The 19588-nt window shown below is 50.9% G+C and overlaps 1 protein-coding gene across 1 annotated transcript in view; it reads left to right on the top strand.

Annotated features, from left to right (window-relative positions):
• The window catches only part of EPB41L1 (erythrocyte membrane protein band 4.1 like 1), a 48801-nt gene that overhangs the window by 11751 nt on the left and 17462 nt on the right, over nucleotides 1-19588 (top strand). The window contains exons 8-17 of the mRNA XM_069495833.1: nucleotides 31-183; nucleotides 1274-1371; nucleotides 1618-1793; nucleotides 4829-4977; nucleotides 5953-5988; nucleotides 8463-8645; nucleotides 11408-11512; nucleotides 15450-17408; nucleotides 17924-18031; nucleotides 19109-19519. Of these exons, the coding sequence (XP_069351934.1) occupies nucleotides 31-183; nucleotides 1274-1371; nucleotides 1618-1793; nucleotides 4829-4977; nucleotides 5953-5988; nucleotides 8463-8645; nucleotides 11408-11512; nucleotides 15450-17408; nucleotides 17924-18031; nucleotides 19109-19519 (3378 nt within the window). The remainder of the gene's footprint in view (nucleotides 1-30; nucleotides 184-1273; nucleotides 1372-1617; nucleotides 1794-4828; nucleotides 4978-5952; nucleotides 5989-8462; nucleotides 8646-11407; nucleotides 11513-15449; nucleotides 17409-17923; nucleotides 18032-19108; nucleotides 19520-19588) is intronic.

Raw genomic sequence — 19588 nt, 5'->3', positions numbered from 1 at the left:
GCTTCCCATTCATGCCGCCTTCTCATGCAGGACTCTGAGGGCATTGACATCATGTTAGGTGTCTGTGCCAATGGCCTGCTTATCTACCGGGACCGGCTGAGAATCAACCGCTTCGCCTGGCCCAAGATTCTCAAGATCTCCTACAAGAGGAGTAACTTCTATATCAAGATCCGGCCAGGGGAGGTGAGCCTGTCTTGGGAGCCTTTCCTCCTCACTGCATTGGCTAGAACAGAGTGGACCCTGGCAGCTGGGTGTGGGTTGTTTTCTATCCAGGATACATAGATAGGGGTGCTGGGGTTCTGGGTGGGGAGAGATCCCTCTTCTGTGGCTTTCTACGTAGACTTCTCACCTTAGGTGTGTACATGCAAACACACACACACACACACACACACACACGAGAGCCTAAACAAAAGTTAGTCACATATATACAGGTTTTGTAGATAAATGAATATAGTCTGTATATAGTACATGTATTTGCTTACATGTAGTCCTCAAATATTTACACATGCTAAGATACACATAGACACATGACCACACATGTAGCGACACATGCACAGACAAACATGTATACATCCACACCTCTTTTTTCCTTCAATCTCCCCATCTCACCCAACAGAAAGTTCATTCGGTTCTACCTCTATAATCAATGCAAACCCATGTGCTTCTCTTCCTCTCTGCTGCACCAGCCCGCAACAGCCACCATTTCTCACCTGTCTCTACAGGGTCCTTCTCACTGGGCTCCCTGCCTCCATTGTCTTTTCAGGGCATTTTTCTCATAGCTGCTAAAGAGATCTTAAAAGTCCCTTAAATCAGATAATGTCAAACCCACTCCCCTACCCCACGCACACTTTTTGCTTAAACCTTTCAAGAACTTTCTTTAGCTCTTGGGCTAAAGTCCAAACTCCTTCCATGGCCACCTACCTCTCCCCATTATCTCTTGCCACATTGCCCCACATCCATGATGCTCCAGCCCTTCTGGCCACCTTTGAGATCCTTGAATAAGTCAAGCTCTTAATGGTCCGAGTGCTTCTTATTTGCTCATTTGTTTTCTGAGACGTCCCCCACACCAGTATCTTCTGTCTTGGTCTCCACAGTTGGTATCTCTAGTGTTTAACACTGGACCTGGTGCAGAATAAGGGCTCAATCAACCTTATGGATTCAATGAACGAATAGGCCAAAGTCACACATGCCTGAGAAGAGGTTCAGAAAGGATAGGCCAGTGGTGAGAGTGGGCCCAGGCCCTGCCTCTAAGCTGTCCTTCTTGGTTTTCCAGTATGAGCAGTTTGAGAGCACAATTGGCTTTAAGCTCCCAAACCACCGGTCAGCCAAGAGACTGTGGAAGGTCTGCATCGAGCATCACACGTTCTTCCGGTGAGCCTGCCCTGGATGACATGATGGGGATGAGGCAGAGGCTGTGTGTATGCAGGGGAGCAATGGGAGGTGTTAGTGGGGACTCTAAGGAAGCCACCCCACCTTTCCCCATGGCTCTCCCTTCCTGGACCACTTCGAGTTGTCATAGTTGGTGGGACAGTGGGATGAAAGGCCAACTGTAGTCTAACCTTGGGCCTGCAAATGCAGGTCTGATATCCCCTCCTCACCTTCTTCCCTCTGCTGCAGGCTGGTGTCCCCTGAGCCTCCACCCAAGGGCTTCCTGGTGATGGGCTCTAAGTTCCGGTATAGTGGGAGGACCCAGGCACAGACCCGCCAGGCCAGTGCCCTCATTGACCGGCCCGCACCCTTCTTTGAGCGCTCCTCCAGCAAACGGTACACCATGTCCCGCAGCCTTGATGGAGGTATGGCCCAAGTTGGAGGTGGGGGGAAGAGTGGTCTTTAGAGGGAAGTGAGGAGTGGGCATGCCAGGTTCTGCAGAATGAGCAGTGAAAGTGGTAGACACATCCCAAGTTCATTTGCACCAGGCATGGTAGCTGGAGACCACTGCTGTACCTGGGCAGCTCTTGGTTGGTTTAGCCCCAACCTACAGCTCACTTCCACTTTGGATGTGACACTGCCAATCTCTGGATTCCCACAACTTCCCTGAATCATGGCCTTTGGGGCCCCAGGTTCAACCGTATGGTTTTCTGGGCTCCCCACCCAAGAAGTTTAGCAATCCATATATTATCATTATACCAGGAGAATGGTGCTTATGACTACATTGCGGAGCTGGTAATACCTTATCTGCTTGGAGGCTGAAGCATTGTTCCTGTTCATTCTTTTTGTTCCATTGAGTTCTGGGCTGATTGACATGCTATCCATATGGTGCTTTCCACTGCCTCCATTTCTGTTGGACTGATGGGTGCCCTTAACATCAGCGAGAACTAGCCGGACATTGTCCTGTATCAAGCAGATCAGGGCTTCTCAAAGTGTGGTCCAGAGACCATGTCTGCATCAGAATCACCTGTGAGACTGTTAAACGTGAAGATTGCCAGGTCCTGCCCCAGACCTACTAAGTCAGCACCCCCAGGGCCCAAGTCTCTCCCCAGGATGTACACACTAGAGTGTGCAGGTGATGTTCAGAAGCCACCTGGGGCAGTGGGGGCATTCAGAGTTAGGCAGGTCTGAGTTCAAATCTTGACCCTGACACTTACCAGCTGCTCCATGGACACAAGAAGTGGTCCATAAATATCTGAATGAATGGATGGGTGACCTTGAGCAACTTATTGAACTCCCCTGAGCCTGTTTCCTCTTATGCAAAATACTACTGCTTTTCTGTGTTATAGGGAGAATTAATAATGCCTAAAAAACACACAGAACTATTCATGGCATATAATAGGACCTTCATAAATGGTACCCATCATTATTGCTTTTAGGTTTGTAGAGGGTAGCTTAAAGGTGTGAAGTAGGGACTTGGATGGGAGAACAGTGAATGCTCCTAGAATATAGTGGGGGAGGCCTCCAGGCAAGTTAGTTCTACTCAACATGTATTTTCTGGGTGTTATATGTGTGCCAGGTCTCGTGTTAGGTATAGTATTTATCCAAGTATAATATTTAGAGTGAGTAAATGCAGCCTTTTCCTTTGAGAAGCTCATAGAATAGTAGGTTTTGAAGCATTTAATGTGGTTTAAGCAATGGGAGAAGCATGTAGAGAATGCAGATCAGCCTTGAGGAGGGAGGAATTCATTCTATCTGGGAGAAGCAGAAAGGGCTTTGTGGAAAGGCTGACACCTGGGCAGGGTTTTGAAGGATACTTAGGAGTTTGCCAGATGCTCAAGAGAGTCTGATGCTTTTTCTAGAGTATGAAAGTGAGACCTGTCTCAGGATTTCTGTCTATGTTTGAGGGATATATAGTTCTGCAGGGGTCTATTTGAGGCAGAAGAAGCTTCTTCTCCTTGGATAGACATAGGGCTAAGAACTGAAGGTTTATGCAAAGAGAAAGGAGGATCTGTACTGTCTTCTGGTCCTCTTTTGTAGCTTCCATTTCTATGCCAGGAACCAAATGAAGGCCAGATTTTGGCAGGGAGCAGAGGTTAGCTCAGAGCTGGTGAAGCTCATTAGGGGAGGAACAGAAACCTAGACTCAAAGCCAGGAAGTCTAGGTCCTTGTCCTGACTCACCGAAAGGTTCCCAGTGAGACCTTTCCCCTCTTGAGGTCTCAATTTATCCTCTGTGAAATGGGGGTTATAATTCCCATTCTAGCCACCAACACAGAGTATTATGCAAATCAAATGAAATATGTGCATAAATGAGTACTTTGCACAGTGAATATGTATGAATAGAAAGGATAATTACTCTCTTTTTAAAATCTAGGCCAACTCCAAGGATAATCTGTGCTCTGGCTATTTTAATTCAGTGTCTTCCAGCCTATTTTCCACCAAGACACAGTCCATGGGCATAGTCAGGTTATGTCCAGTGCCTGGTGTGCACAGTCTATAATTCCACCCCTTTCTTTCCTGTTCAGAAAAGTGTTTTATCACGCCTGTAATCCTAGCACTTTGGGAGGCCAAGGCAGAAGGATCGCTTGAGGTCAGGAGTTTGAGACCAGCCTGAGTGAGAGTGAGACCCTGTCTCTACAAAAAATAGAAAAATTAGCTGGGCATGGTGGCACATGCCTATAGTCCCAGTTACTCAGGAGGCTGAGGCAGGAGGATGACTTGAGCCCAGGAGTTTGAGGTTGCAGTGAGCTATGATGATGCCACTGTACTCCAGCCTGGGCAAAAGAGCAAAACTCTATCTCTCTAAAAAACAAAGAAAGAAAAGTGTTTTAGAATGCCAGTGGGTAAGAAAGATGTTATTGCAGGAATCCCCTTGAATTTTCCCTAATTTATAAGGAAGGTAAATCATTTGTAAATGTTACAACTTTGGCTTCCACTAGTAAAAGCCAATCTCGTAATATCTGTGTGTTGCTAAATTGTGATCAAGTGAGTATTCTGCCACAACCACCACAACAAAAACAGCAACATTTATGGGCCAACATTGATTGAAGGCATACTCTGTGCCAGCCACTCTTCTAAATATTTTTCTAAATACTTACACTCATTAGCTATTTGTCCTCACTTCAGCTTTCTGAAGTAGGCACTGCTTATAGAGGAGGAAAACAAGGCCCAGAGAGATTATGTAATTTACCCAAGGTCACACAGCAAGAAGAGATGGATTTGAGATTTGAACCCAGGCTCGAGTGCTATAGAAACCAGGAGGGGGCCCCGGACTGAGAGGCAGCTCTGTTGCTTGCCAACGATGTGACCTGGGGAAGTCTACCTCACTCCTCTGTGAGCCCGTGGGGTGTAGAAAAGTCGGCTCCACTCCAGGAATGGTTGGGCAGTGGCTGGGCTGGCTCCTCGTCTGTATAGAGGAGATGTCTCACATGGTTGCCTGGCTGTCTCTGCCTATTTCAGCAGAGTTCTCCCGCCCAGCCTCTGTGAGTGAGAACCATGATGCAGGGGCTGATGGTGACAAGCGGGAGGAGGATGGCGAGTCTGGGGGACGGCGGTCAGAGGCCGAGGAAGGAGAGGTCAGGACCCCCACCAAGATCAAGGAGCTGAAGGTAGGAGCCTGGTTTTCTCAGACCCTCTGCCCTGGGGATCGGGAGGCTGATCCGAGGTCTAGCCTCAGCCTTGGCCTTCACCTGCCCCTAGCTGTGGCCAAGCACCCCTGCTATGGAGTGCATCATGGACAAGGCTTTTCCCTGGGCCATGCTCAATACCTGGACATCCCTGGGGTGGGGGTGGGGATGGGTGGTAGGCACACTGCCTGCCCTGTACTCTTCCCCTCCTTCTGCCCTGCCTTTCCACAGGGGCCTTCTGTCCCCTGGAGGACTCAGGCCTCCTCCTGCCCACTCCTGATTTGCCCCTTTGACTGTGATCTGGATCTGCACTATGCCCTTCCTTTCCAGAGGAAGGTGTCATCAAGGTCCCTCACAAGTGTGAGGTACAAGTGTGTCCCCTGCCCCATGCCCCATTCAGGTGTATGTGTACACTTCTAATGTCTGTGTGTACACACTCATGCAGGAATGCACAACCTCAGCCTCACTGACTGATATATGTACTCCTTCACCCTTACATTCCTGCACACAGACGTGCAAACAGCACACGCACACACACACACGCACTGGTGTGTGCACACACAGGCCAGGGAGAGCTTCCTCTTGGCACGGTTGTTAAGCGGGTTTTTGTCTGTCATGCAGTTCCACCTTGTGAATACGGGCCCCTGAACACACACCCACTGACAGCAAGAAGCATAAAACCCCATTCACACGTCCCATCTGCCAAGTGTCGCCCTGCCCACTTTGCCCCTAGTCCCCTTCTTTGCCTTCTTGGGCCAGCTCCCTGCTTCACGCCCCGCACCTTCTTCTGACTACCTCACTGCCTTACTGGTGGCCCACCCAGCTTCCCTGGCCTCCACTGCTTGGTCAAGTGTGAGTGCTCTGGGCTCCTTGCTGGACCAAGCCCATCGAGGTATCTCTATTCCATTTGCTCTACTGACCTTGCTGGATCCTTTCCCTCCTACCACCTCCCGCTAGCCGGAGCAGGAAACCACGCCGAGACACAAGCAGGAGGTACTGCATGGGACCTGTCCCTCCCTACCTAGCCATTCACATCCCCAGCTCATTTGTCACCATCCCAAGCACACATCCTGGCACCATCTCAGCTTCATCTTTGCTCCCTGGCCATCCCCCTCCCCAGTCACCCTTGCCCTCCCGCAGCCTTGTTAAACTCATCTCTCCAGCTTCCTGCTCAGACTCTCCCCCAGACCAGCTATCTCTCCTCCCCCCTCACCCCTCCCACTCTCCTCCCAGCTTCATGCTCCACCTTACCAGACCACCTGGTCCTCCATGCCTCCTGCTTACCTGCTGACCACCCCGCCTGTGTCCACCAGCCCTTCCAGGCCATTCTGTGCTTTCATTTAGCTCATTCTGCCCGCCTCCCACCCCACCCCTTCCTTAGACTCATCTCCTGCCCCACAGCACTGTTTGGTCCATCTCATCTGTGTCCCCTGTGTCCTCACCCAAAGCTTCACCTTGTATCTATTGGCAACCAGATGTGGGAGGGGGGACTTTGGGTGGGGAGGGAGGAGCCTCAGAGCACATCTGCCCAGACTCCAGTTCCACCTTCTCCCAGGTGGGATCTGCTGCTGCTCCAGCTCTGCCAAGAACCTCTCCTCCTTTTCCTCTTCCTCTTCCCATCTGTTGCTTCCTTCAACTTAGTCCTCCTATGTTAACCACTTCTCTTTCCGTCTCACCCAGTCTCCAACTCTTCATTTGAACCTTAACTGCAAGAGAAGTAGGTTTATCCGTGGGTCCTTGGGCTGCTGAGAGAAAGGACCAGAGGCCAGGACGTAAGAAGAGCCTGGCCTTAGAGTCCCGAGATCTAGGTTTCAACCCCAGTTCTGCCACTGACTCTTTGCAGATCTTGAGAAAGTCCCCTCAGGCTCCAGTCCCCCATCTGCACAGCAAGGCATCCAGACTAGGTTTCTCCAAGGCCCTTAACCTTCAAGGATCTCGGGGTCCCACTGCTCCCTGTAGCCTTCAGGAGCACGACATGCCTGCAGAGCCAGAGGAACAGGTTTGGGATGGAAGATGACAAGCCAAATCTCAAGTTGGGCCTCACTACCCATTGCAGCCCAAACTTACTCCCTGTGAAAACTCCATCAGGTTTGACTTCTCAGACAGAGACAGACATTGTCCCAAGGGCAGCTCAGCTTGGGGTGGGATGCCTGAGGTACAGACAGGTGTCTGGAGGGAAAGCAGGAACCCCAGTGGTATCAGCTTCCTTCCCGAGGTAGCTTAGGAGCCAACCACAGTGGATCCTTGGATAGCAGAGATGAGCCCGGCAGAAGATCGTAATGTTGTCCAAGGGTAAGCTTACCTTCCAGTGGTTCTTCCAGAATCACCTCATGTGACTTTAATAAGCTGAGATTGTCCATTTCTTCTCCTAAATTGAATTAACATGAATCCTCAAACAGCCTTGCAAATAAGGGTCCTTGGGCTGCCAGCCTATCCGCTCTGCCCCAGATGCAGGCAGATAAAGAGCTTTGGCAAATCACTGCCAGCTCCTGTACAAAGGCTCATCCGCACTTCAGCTAGGAAGATTACTCTGTCATGCCGCAGTGGCTAGAGCTCAGACTTAGGGGTTTAATGGGCTGGGGGGGGGGGGGGGGACACCTATGACTCCAGCTATTCCTGGCTCAATTCTTGTGCCCAGCCTTGGGGCTTACCTCTCTTCTTCTTGGTCTCTAATTCTCCTAATCTTCCTGAACACCCCACAGTGTCCTAGTTTCTCTATCTGGCTGTATCTCACCCAGTCTGCTGTTGGTGAGTCAATACCCAAAAGGCATCTGGAAGATCCAGGGTGGTTGGGGAAGCTGGTGGCTCACAGCAGAGAAGGCTGGACACAAGCTTTTCCTGGCCCCTGTCCCTAGTGTGGGAACATGGCCCATTTTTTTCTGGATATCCCTGGGCTTGAGGAGGATCTGTACTCTAGGCCTTCACAGAGCTTGAGCGGTTGTGCATGTTAGGCTAGGAGAGGCCTAGATTGGAGGTCCTTGTCTCAGCCAGAAGGTAGGTACCAGGATCCAGGAAGAATCCAGAAGGCCAGCAAGTGAGCCAGAGCAGCCCAGTGAGCAGGGTTAGTGAGTTCTCACTCTGGCAGATGCTGCCTTCTATGCCTTGGATGTAACCAGAGGGAAGTCACCTCCATCACTAAGACTGGGCTCGCAGCACCAAAGCGAACTCTCCCAGACCTGCGGGATTTGGGTGGAGTTGGGTGTTCAGAGTCTGGGGAGCCAGGCAGGGGAGAAGAAAAGGTGGCTTGACTAGAGGCCTCCTCTTTTAATCTTAAGTACTCTGTGCCTCAGTATGTGTGCCTGTTGGAGCTGATCATCTTCAGCCTGCCTGGCTCGTGGGGCTGCTGAGAGATTGAGACAGGGACATTGCTGGTGGAGGGTGGTGACATTATTGCCATCATCCCTGCACCCTGTACCCCCCATTCAGAGCTATTTCCTAACACCGCTGTCCTCTCCATCCATCCCTAGTTCTTAGACAAGCCAGAGGACGTCTTGCTGAAGCACCAGGCCAGCATCAATGAGCTCAAGAGGACCCTGAAAGAGCCCAACAGCAAACTGATCCACCGGGATCGAGACTGGGAGCGGGAGCGCAGGCTGCCCTCCTCACCCGCCTCCCCATCCCCCAAGGGCACCCCTGAGAAAGCCAATGAGGTAGGTTTCACCCTGAACCCCTCAATAAGGGCCTTGGGAAAAGAGGTATTGGGGTCGTTCCTGCATACTGACTCATGCTCATCCTCCACACCAATACCCTTCCCCCCATTGCTGCTTGGGGGCTGGTGGGGATAGATAGGGTGACGGATTAGGCTGAGGGAAACAAATTCACTAAATTTTGGAATCCTGGGTCACAGGGACCACCTTGAAGCATGTCAAACTCAAGACTCATAGTAGCTTGGTGTACTCCCCTTCCATCAACCAGAGTATAATGGGGAAGGGATGCTTTTTAGAAATGCAGGTTCCAGGCCTCCCCCCCCAACATTCAGTAATTGATTCAGATATTTGGAGTTAGAGCCCTGGGATCTGCATTTTAACAAATGCCCCAGGTGATTCTCATGTGTACTAAACTTTAAGAATCTGGTAGCCATATCCAGTAACCAGACCCTTTTGTGCATATTGTGAAAATACAGATTGGGGGCGTCCCTCCTGGAAGGGTCCTCAGGGCCCACTAGAGGGAAGCGGGTCCTCCACACATATCAGACCTGCTTCTGAGGCTTCAGAAAAGGATCACACATGACCTGCCTTTCAGAGTGGAAAGCACGGGGTATTTTCTCAATTGAAAGAGAGATGAAGACAGGATTTGGAGAATTGCTGTATTTATACTCCCAAGCAATTATTTTTAGTCCTTGCTAAATCTTGGCAGTATTTACCCCAGTTTATACTTAGGTGTTTTCTCTCTAGAGCTATTGCTTATTGGTCTCAATCTCAATTGTGGTCTAGACTGACACTGCCTGGGTTTGAATTCTGGCTCTGCTGCCTGCTAGCTGGATGACTCTGGGCCTGTTACTTAAGCTCTCTGAGTCTCCTTAGGTAGAGATAATAAAAGCGCCCACTTGGTAGGGATGTTGTGAAGATCAAATGAGATAACACAAGTTGAGGAACGAGAGTACCTCAGTGCTCAATGTGAGTTACTTATTGTTTCGTTTTAAAAGTCCTGGGACTTTTCCACACAGGAGGTTGACTTTGAACCAGAATCTCCTTTAAAAGTTGGAAGGACCCTTGGAACCTGCTTGGAACCTTCATTTTATAGATAGGGGCAATGAGACCCAGAAAGAGGGTGGGCTTGTTCAGTGTCATAGCTGATAGAAGAGGAGCCAGAACCCAATTTTCTTGTGTCCTAGGCTATTGTATTTGCCATTAAATCACAGCTGCCTAGGAGCAAGACCAAATCATGTAAAGACCAGGTATAGAGTCAATTGTGTGTGTGCTGTCTTCTAATGCTTTGAAAATTGGTGATGTAGCCATTATCTAATTAGCAGAGCATTTGATTGAATCAGAACTACCCGTGGCCTGAGCCTGCCAGATAACAGAGGGCTTTGCCTAGTGAGGCATAAGCTCAGGAACAGCTACTGTGGTAGCTCCCTGGATGGTGAATCACAAAACGAGGGAATGCTTTGGGGGCCTGTAAGGCTGGTACCATGGAAGAAGGGCAAACCTCTGCAAATACTAAGGGCTTATGTGGTCACCTATGGCACAATCAAGACCCTGGACTGGACCTCAAGTGGTGGTCTAGTGATCCAATGAACAGCGCCCCTCCCATCCCCACCTCCAGCCCTCCAGAGTGGCCTCTAATCAGTCCTCATGTGGGCTGGGTCTTGGCCTGGCTGTGAGTGAGGTGGGATGCAGAGGCTACCAAAAGAGTCAGACTCCCTAAGAGAAGGGAAGGGTGAGCCGTGGTGAGTTGGCATCTGGAGCTCTGGAGTGTCTCAGAGCAGCCCTGCTTGGGGTGTGCCCCACCTGCTGGTGGTAGCTGGAATTGCTAGAAGATGAGTCTCACTAGCAGGAGGAGTTTGTTCCACCCGCCCCAGCCCCTCGGCCCCAAGGAATGTCGTCCACTGCTGGGAAGGATTACGGTCCAGGACCTCACATTGGAGTGATGGACCATCTACAACTGGCTTACAGGTCCCCTTGGCATTTAGGGGGCCCTTGAAGATTTGGGAGATGGGGAGGTGCTATAGACAAGATTGGCTGGGACCTTTCTGAGCCTCACTGCTTAGTCCATCTAAAGGGGGACCAAAATTGCCACTCCATAGGGTTGTTGGAAAGGTGAAATGAAACAATGAGCATAAAAGCACTTTGTCAACTGGAAAGCACTGGGCAGTCACAGGGCTATTGCTGGTGGTGACTAGAATCCTTGGTCCAAACGTGAGTGTGCTGGGGGCTCTCCTGCAGCCGTCCTGCATCGGCCAGAATTCCTAGGAGCTTCCTTATATATTGCTGGGCCCTATCTGGGCCAAGGGGAAAACAGTGGAAACTTTAACTGTTCCCATTTGCCACACCCAGGTTTTAGTTTCAAAGATAACTTTTTAAAAGGAGCTGTGACCCAAACTGCAGGATTGAACCATAGCCTAAGCCAAAGACATCCAGGGAAGACTTGGAATCATAGTCTGAGTGATATGGCTCCAAAGACTCCCAAATGGGGAAGGGCCCGAAGGCACAATACTGGCCAGCAGCTGACTGTGGGCCTCCCTCCCTTAAATGGCTCAGAAGGGCAGTCCCGCTCTATCTCACCCCACAGAGAGGCTCCTTCCTGACCTAATCCACAAATCCTCAGATGTGGGACTTATGAAGCTGGGCTATTTACAGACTCTGTGTGTGTGTGTTTCTCCTGCTTTCTCTCTCTCCCTCTCCTCCTGTCTCTGTCTCTCCTTCCCTTCCTCCCTCTTTACCTCTCCGCTGGCCCTGGGCCTCCCCTGCAGTCCCAGAGGACCCAGGACACCTCTCAGCAGGACTTGGTACCTGAGCCTGGAGCAGCCGCAGGCTTGGAAGTGTTCACTCAGAAAAGCCTCGCAGCGTCTCCTGAGGTTACTGTCTTCACCTTCCCCTGTCTCTTCCTCCTCGGGCCTCCAAGAGCCACGCTCTGTGGTCTTAAGAAAACCCTTTCTTTGGGGTTAGGGGAATGGACCAGATTCTGCCATGCAGATGGGAGCAGTGGGTAGCCCATGCTGTCCTCATGCTGTGACAAGCAAACATCCACATCCCAGGGATCCATAAAGGGCCAGCCCCTCCCTCATCCATTATTCTCAGGAGGGACAGGACTGCAGCCATTCTGGGAAGACAGAACAGCCGAAATAACCTCTGGCTTTGAAGGAGAGGCAGAAACGATCTCTGTTTCTCAGGCCCTGGGAGGCGGGTGACTCCAGAGGCAGGCTCTGACTTCTAAGCCTGGGATGGGGGTGATGGTACCCAAATGCCTTCTGCCTTGTCTCTGTTTAGAAGCCTGGATAACGTCCAGCAGTGGCTAGTTAGGACATAGCATTTCATCCATCCCCTACCTCCTTCCTCTCTAAACTCCTCTGGAGCTTGGGTCTATCAGGGTCTCCAGGCAGGCAAAAGTAGACATCTTTCTCTAAGGAGTATCCTTGGGGTTATAGAGATATTGGTCAGGCAGACATTCTAAATGAGGAAAGCATCTATGCATCTATGTCCAGGATAGCAGCAGGTTGGGGGCTCTTGTAACGTCCTGTGGATGCTGGGCATGGGATTCAGGCGCAGGCAGCAGGGGGCTGCACCCACGTTCCTCCTGGGATTTCATAGACTGTCAGAGTTGGAAGGTACTGACCAATCATCTGGGCAAAACTTCTTTCTCCCTGATACCCGACTTTCCTTTGTTGGCATTGTGTGTGAGGGCATATACCGTTTTCAGTTCTCAGAGAAAACTTTTGTAGCTGCTGCAAATGTGCTAGAACTTTGAGAAAGACATGAGTGAGCTATATAAGTGGCAAAACATAAATCACACTTCTACTCCATGAGTTTTCCCTTAATGTAAAACAAAACTTTCCCCTGTCTCCTGGGGAAAGTCAGACAGGAGTCAACAGCATCCCAAGGTTAGGGATATAGTGATGCCCTGGAGCACAGAGATGCTCCTAGAACCAAGGAGAGGTACTCATACTGGGAGCTCTGCTCCCAGTATGCACCCTTCACTATTATCCCTGCAAACTGTCCATCTAGCCTCTTCCATAGCGGGGCTCTCACGGTCTTTGACAGCAGCCTATTTTGTCCTCAGTCAATCATTAGGAGATTTTCATGTTGAATTAAAACCTGTTCTTCTAAATCAGCTGTGGGCCTTGTTCTGCCCTGTGGCATCCATAGATCCACTCTGCATCCTCCTCCAGGCCAGAGAGCTAAACACCTCCCTTCCCCTTGAACATCCCCACTCTTTGTAGTTTCTCCCAGGACATGCTTTCTAGATGGCTCTTCACCCTAAATCCCCTCCTCCTGTAAAGGATGGGTCCCAAAATGTGGCCTAGAGCTCCAGTGGGGCCTGAACAGCCTAGAGTCAGCAGTACTGCCTGGTTTGAGAGTTTCTTCTCATCTATGGCTTGTGTGGGAGCCACTGGCTCTATTTCTCCTCACTTCTGTTGCATAACTTCTCTTGCAGCAGTGCCCCCCACTGACGGCAGGGGGCACTCTGAGCAAGGCACTGAAGGTCCCCTGGCTCTGGGGAAAGAAGGGTTGCAAGACTGCCACAATCTGGGGCTACTCTAACATTATCCCCTCTGTTGAATCATGTCAGACCGACTTTCAGACCAATCCCCAGGGCCAGGTGTGACTCCACCAGTGCTTTGGTGTCTCGGGGGGGTTTCTCTCTTTTTTGTTCAGTCTCCTTTTCCATTTCAGGATCCTGTATACCTGCATTTTACTTGTTAGGAACAGAACTCCTTCTTTCCCCACAGCTCACTCGGTGGTCTTATGCAAGTCCTCCCACCTCTGGGAGCCTCAATTTCCCCTTCTGAAATAAAAATAACAATGCCTGCTTCACAGGTTGCCATTTGGATTGAATTTAATAATTTAGCCAAAGGGCTGCATTGCCTGGCACATAGTAACTAAACATCACTACATGTTTCTCTTTTTCTTCCTGCAGAATCTTTCTTTTCATTCTGAGCCAGCTCTTGCCCCAGTCACTCTTGCTTGTTTAGCCTGGTTGCTAGTTAGAATTGGGGCAGGAATGTTCCAGAGAGGCCTCATTGACCACCTTTGGCCATTATTGCTATGCTGATGATGTCAGTACAAGCTGAAATTGAAGCAGCTAAAGGAACCTGCTTGCCAAGGAGATGAGAAAAGAGACCTGGCTTCAGTAGGCTCTGGAAGCACTTCACTCTGGGATGGTTCAACAACCTGAAGTAAAAGCTCGGAAACCCACCCCAGACTTTGCCTGGACCTTCCCATTCCTTTGGTCTCTTTCCCGTTGGCAAGATTCTCTTAGTGAGGTCTGATTCCCTCCCTGACAGTCAAGGAGATTTTGCTGAGTGGCGTGGGGGAAAAAAGGGTTTACAGTGTTCTCTTGGTCCTTCAAAATTCTTCAGATCTGGGGAGTTCTGGTAGATTCCTCCGAGATGGTTGGGATTGACAGATTCCTCACCATGTCATAACCTGAAAAGGAGCCTAAGGTCATATAAACCTTCCCTCTCCTGTTGCTAGGAGCAGTTTTGAGCATACCTTACGTGGAGGTGGTCAGGGTAGAGTGGAAAGGGCACACTTCCCAGAACTTGGAGTCATAGACTGCATTCTAGGCTACCTTTGCCAGCAGCTCACTGTGTCGGGCAAGGTGCTTGCCTTCTCTAGGCCTTGATTTCCATATTTGTATCATGAGGGCTCCAGTCAGAGCAGGGATTTCCCACGAGGGCAGCCTGCACACCCAGCTTCACCAGGAAGCTCTATATTTGTGTCCCATACCATACTTCCATTAACATTTTGTGGGAAGAAAATATTCTGTGGCCACAAGAAGATTAAAAACCCAATGACTTTCCTGCTTTTTTAATGACTCTGGAAGTCCGTCACTCCCTCCCATGCATTGTTAGAGAACCCTCCGGGGGAGCTAGAGGGCCATTTCATTGACAGTTTGACCGTGTGACACTCTGGTGCCTTTGACTCATGATGATGCCTGGATACTTAGATCTTTCCCTTCCTGGCTGCGTCCTGGTCAGTCCCTTTCTACTCTTTTTCTGTCAAGGGATGGACCTTGATAATTTGTTTCTTTTGGACAGAACTCCACAATATTCAAGCTGTTTAAGCCATTTTGGTGACTGGCACTAACCTAGCCATTTGGTATCTTTGCTACTAGTCTGTTTTCTTCCCAGAAGCTCTTGTAGAAAGATCAGAAGGTCAGATTTCAGGCTGTGGGCCTGTGGAACTCCATGCTTCCCTTCAACTTGATCACAGTTGGCACCCATATTCCAAGGTGTGAAATAAGTCAGCAAAAAGATCTCAGGCCTCAAAAATCAGGCATTCTTTTCTTAACTCTACGGTCAACTAACTGTGACCTTGGGTGAGTCACTGACCTTCTCTAGGCCTCAGTTTCTCCATTTACATAATGAGGAGATTAGACTGGATAATGTCTTAAGAGTTCTTTTGGCTCTAACATTCAAAGATGGCATGTGATGCAGCTACTATCCCCTCTGACAGTGGCAGTTATTAATATATCATTAAAAGAGGAAGAGGAAGAGTCCTGGCCCATCCATGGATCTCCATTTCCCCATAGTTAATATGGGGAGGGCATGAGACCCCATCCCATTTTATTGATTTGGGGGCAGTGGTTGAGGAGAGCCTCTGGGAGGCTAGGGAGACTAGCTTTGATGAGAATGGCTGGCATTGTCATGCCTTCCTCTCCCCAGTCAGTTCTGGGGACGTGCCGCTCCAGAGTCCAACCTTTCAGTGGTAGATTGGTCCCTGGAAAAAGTGACTCACTCTTCTGGTGCCTGATATTTCATGTTAACTCTTCTTGCTCCAATTGAAACACAGGGTTCAGAGCATTGGGTATTTATAGAAAGAAAGTACACTAGGCCAGAAGAACTCTGTCTCCTAAGAGTGGCTACCACGCAGCAGGAAGAAAGTGAGGCAGGCCTTGCTGGTATCCTTGCTGATGGCAGACTCTCCAAGGTAGATGTTCTGGTGGACAAATTCAAAGTTGAAGTAGCCACAGAAGAAATGGTGGGAACCAGAAGAGCAAACACACAGCAGCGAGGGAGAATGATCGCAAGTCCTGAAGATTTTGAGTCAGTGTGGGAGGAAGGCCCCTGGGTCAAGGAAGGCCCAGGAGGGGCTGCCCAAGCTGCAGGCTGCACGTTGGCAGAAAAGCTCCTGGAAGTATCTGAGCTCAGGGTGGACACCAAGAAGGCCACCATCAGGAACCGCTGCATCTCAGACAGTCAGCTGGAGGGCCGGACAGAACTGAAGAAGGGGCTGGAGGAGCTCCAGATCTGTGGGAGACCCACTGCCCCAGGGACCAGGCCAGCAGAGGTAGACGTCTCCTCTCCAGCCTCAGACAAGGGAGGACTGCAGTCATTTTTATTGGATCCAGCCCACGTGGAAGCCAGAGCTGACTCGAGTGATGAAACCGATACCTCCTTTGCAGAGAGGAGCTTCTATTTAAACTATGGAGAGAACTCAGAAGACCATGCTCTCCCTCTGTCCCTGGAGGAGAGAGAAGAGCACCTGGATGCTCCTTCTGGAGATGAGACCAGACTGGAGCTGAATTCCTCAGACCTGGGGAGTTCTGCTGCAGATTCCAGCAGGAACAAGGATGAAGCCCACACAGCTTCCTCAGAGGAAGGAGCAGAGCTGCTCAAGAACCAAGGAAGACCAGATGACCTGAAGGGACACTCTCCAGGGCAGACATTTACTGAGGAATGGGAAAAAACCCAATGGGAGATGAAAGGAGAGTTTACCCACCCAACAGCCAGTGCAGCTAAAGAGGAAGAGGGCCTTGTGAGAGGAGATTTGCCAGGAAAGGATGAGAAAAGTCCCCCAGCTGGATTGAAGAACCACTCACCTCATGGAAGAGGGGGTGTGCGTCCAGACACCCAGGTGTGTGCCCTTCCATGGGCCATCCCTCCGAATGTCAGGAAGCCAGCCAAATTGGACAGAGGCAACTTCCTGTCCAAAGGGAGGGGAGCCGGTCACACCCAGACAGGAAGACCTGAGATGGAGGACCGTGAGGCCTCAGCATTTCTTCACATGGAGGTGATCATCCCCCTGCCAGCCTCCCCTGGTCACTTGGAGGCTTTGGAAGCTCTGGAGGAAGCTTCTCCAAGCCTAGCCCCTCATGGGTCAAGGAAGCCTTTGGAGCTCAAGGATCCCTTTGGAGAACAGTCCTCTGTATTCCTCAAACATATCCATCCTCCTAAAGACAGCCCAGAGCCCAAGGACCAAGTAGGGTTGGTTGTGCCCTCTGATACAGGAGGTGAGCGTAGGGCACCTCCCATCACCAGCAGAAAGCCCAGAGTTGTCCCTGAAGATGCTGAGGTGGCCATACCCCTGGGGTTGGTGCTCACTTCAGGGAAGCAAAAGGAGATGACCTCTTTCCAGGCTGGTGGCCAAGAGGGCTCCCTGGAAGATATTAGCAAGACCTCAGTGGCCAATAAAATCCGGATATTTGAGACCCATGGAGCTGAAACTCACCGAGTGAGTCAGGGTGAAACAAGAGTCCTTCTAAATGAAGTGTCTTCAGAGGCCCCCACGGGACAGGTAGAGCAACAGCGAAATAAGCTTTCAGACCTGGGCTTCGTCCAACTCCAGCCCCCAGGGGACTTTACCAGCCCCAAAGCTACACATTCCCCAATGATGCCTCTGGCTACCAAACACTTCGGGGAGAGCAGTTCCACTGCATCCCACCAGGAAGGACGCACAGAACTAGAGCTCATGTCCCCTGATTCGGGCTGTGAAACCACGCTGGAGGAAGCTACTGGGGTAACTGGCCACGTGAGCCCCCGCCCCCACTGCTGCCTGCTACCCATGGGGGCTGGCCGCATGCTACGTAGTTCTTAGAAGCATGTTTCAGTCGCCCCTCATCATTACTGCAATCAGAGGCTGCTTACCCATTCCTATGAGTACTTTTCCCCAAACGGGCCTGGGTGTAGTTCAGGCTGAATGATGGGTTCATCTGCTTGGCCCATGTTAGCTTGGCCACAAAGACCCTCAGCTTTTGATGTGACCTGGTGCCCAGAGGGTCACACATTCCCCGTGGAGGCGGTGGCACCACCACCAGCAAATTACACATGTGCTTTGCCTTGCTGCTCCTACCTGCTGGGTTCCTACCTATCTTGCTTGGCTTGTCCAACGATCTTTCTTCATCCTTTCCCATCCCTGGTTCTCCTGCCTTGGGGAAGCTGACAGTCCAGAATTTTCCATCCTTCACTTCTGGTTCCCTCTCAGTCCCAGTGCCACCGCCACGTTTCTTTCTGCCTCCTTAAGACTAACTATCTTCTCTAATCCAGAACAAATCCGGAGATGCGATCAGGGGAGAGACACGCTTCACCAGCTTAGCAGCGAACACCCCTGGAAAGGGGGGGCGCCTGAGATTCACCAGCCCCTCAGGCCCTCAGGTCTCTGCAGTCCCTCTGTGCCCTGATGACCCAGCCATCCTCATCTGGCCAGGGTGCAGTGCCGCCTTAGATCCCACCTGCTCTGGCAGCACCTCTTGTGGCTGCTCAACTCTGGCTTGTCTGGAATGTATTCCTCACACCTCTCAACCTTCCAGAAACTGGCTAAATGGAGGCTTGCTCAGCAAGTGAATCTCTAAGCACACTGAATCCCTAGAGTCTGAAGCCAAGTCCTTTAAAAATATTCCGTGGGTGTTAGATTGGTCTTAACAAAGAATGTCATGAACCAGCCAAAAATGTGTGTGGTGTTTAATCCCTGACAGGCCAGTTGAGAGGTATGTATGTTGGACAAGAGTTGCTGGTTCCCCCCAGGCACTGCCTTGGCCTGCTGTTGTCAATTACACTGATGGAGCCAGAGCCTCTGCTCTATGACCTGCCTGTGGTCCACTCATGGGGTTCAGGGTGGAACTGGTGTAGCCTCCAGCTCCCAGCAAGCTGGTGCTCAAGGGGCCCAACCCCATATTGTTCCTCTTTCTATACGATGCTGATCCCTCCCAGGGACACTCAGTGGAATTGACAAACCGTGTTGGCTTCCTCTTTGTTCCTCAAAGCTCTGGGCTCTAGCCTCTGTGCCTTCCCTTCCTGGGTTTCTCTAAATCCCTGGACCTCCCTCTTGGGTTTCTGTTTTTCAATGCCCGCCTGCACGGATGGGCCTGGGGTCTGGGCTTCCATCCCTGCTTTTCGCACAGTGCTGCTTCTGATAAGCTCCCAGATCCAGACCTTGGATGGAGCCTCCTGTCCAGGACTCTCTGGCAGGATGTTTGCTTTGTACTTGCTTTTGCCATCAGTGTGAGACCATCAGGAAGGAGCATCCCCACTCTTGAGAAGTTTTTGGTTTTTTTAAGCTTGTTATGATTTCAAGGAATCTTTTCTGGGGATGTTTTTTGTTTCCTGACCTGCTCCTCCATTCGGGATGTCGACACAGCCCCAAGATTTCTTCTGACATTCACCATCTTGATTTCTCTTTCTCTCTCTTTCCCCATCCCACATCCCTATTCCTTTGATTTTATCTGGCTATAGAGAGCAGGGCTGAGGGAGGGCTCGGAGGAGAAAGTCAAACCACCACGTCCCCGGGCCCCAGAGAGTGACACAGGAGATGAGGACCAGGACCAGGAGAGGGATGCAGTGTTCCTGAAGGACAACCACCTGGCCATTGAGCGCAAGTGCTCCAGCATCACGGTCAGCTCCACGTCCAGCCTGGAGGCTGAGGTGGACTTCACGGTTATTGGCGACTACCACGGCAGCGCCTTTGAAGACTTCTCCCGCAGCCTGCCTGAGCTTGACCGAGACAAAAGCGACTCAGAAACTGAGGGCCTGGTGTTCGCCCGGGACCTCAGCAAGGGGCCCCCCAGCCAAGATGATGAGTCTGGGGGCATCGAGGACAGCCCGGATCGAGGGGCCTGCTCCACCCCGGATATGCCCCAGTTTGAGGTACAGTGGAGCTTCATCGAGACCCCAGCCCACTGGGCACTGCATGCTCAGAGGGTCCTGGGCCACCTG

This window comes from Eulemur rufifrons, chromosome 20 (genome assembly GCF_041146395.1).
Source record: "Eulemur rufifrons isolate Redbay chromosome 20, OSU_ERuf_1, whole genome shotgun sequence".
Taxonomy (NCBI): domain Eukaryota; kingdom Metazoa; phylum Chordata; class Mammalia; order Primates; family Lemuridae; genus Eulemur; species Eulemur rufifrons.
The sequence above is the reverse complement of the archived record's forward strand: the minus strand, read 5'-3'. Positions and strand labels throughout refer to the sequence as shown.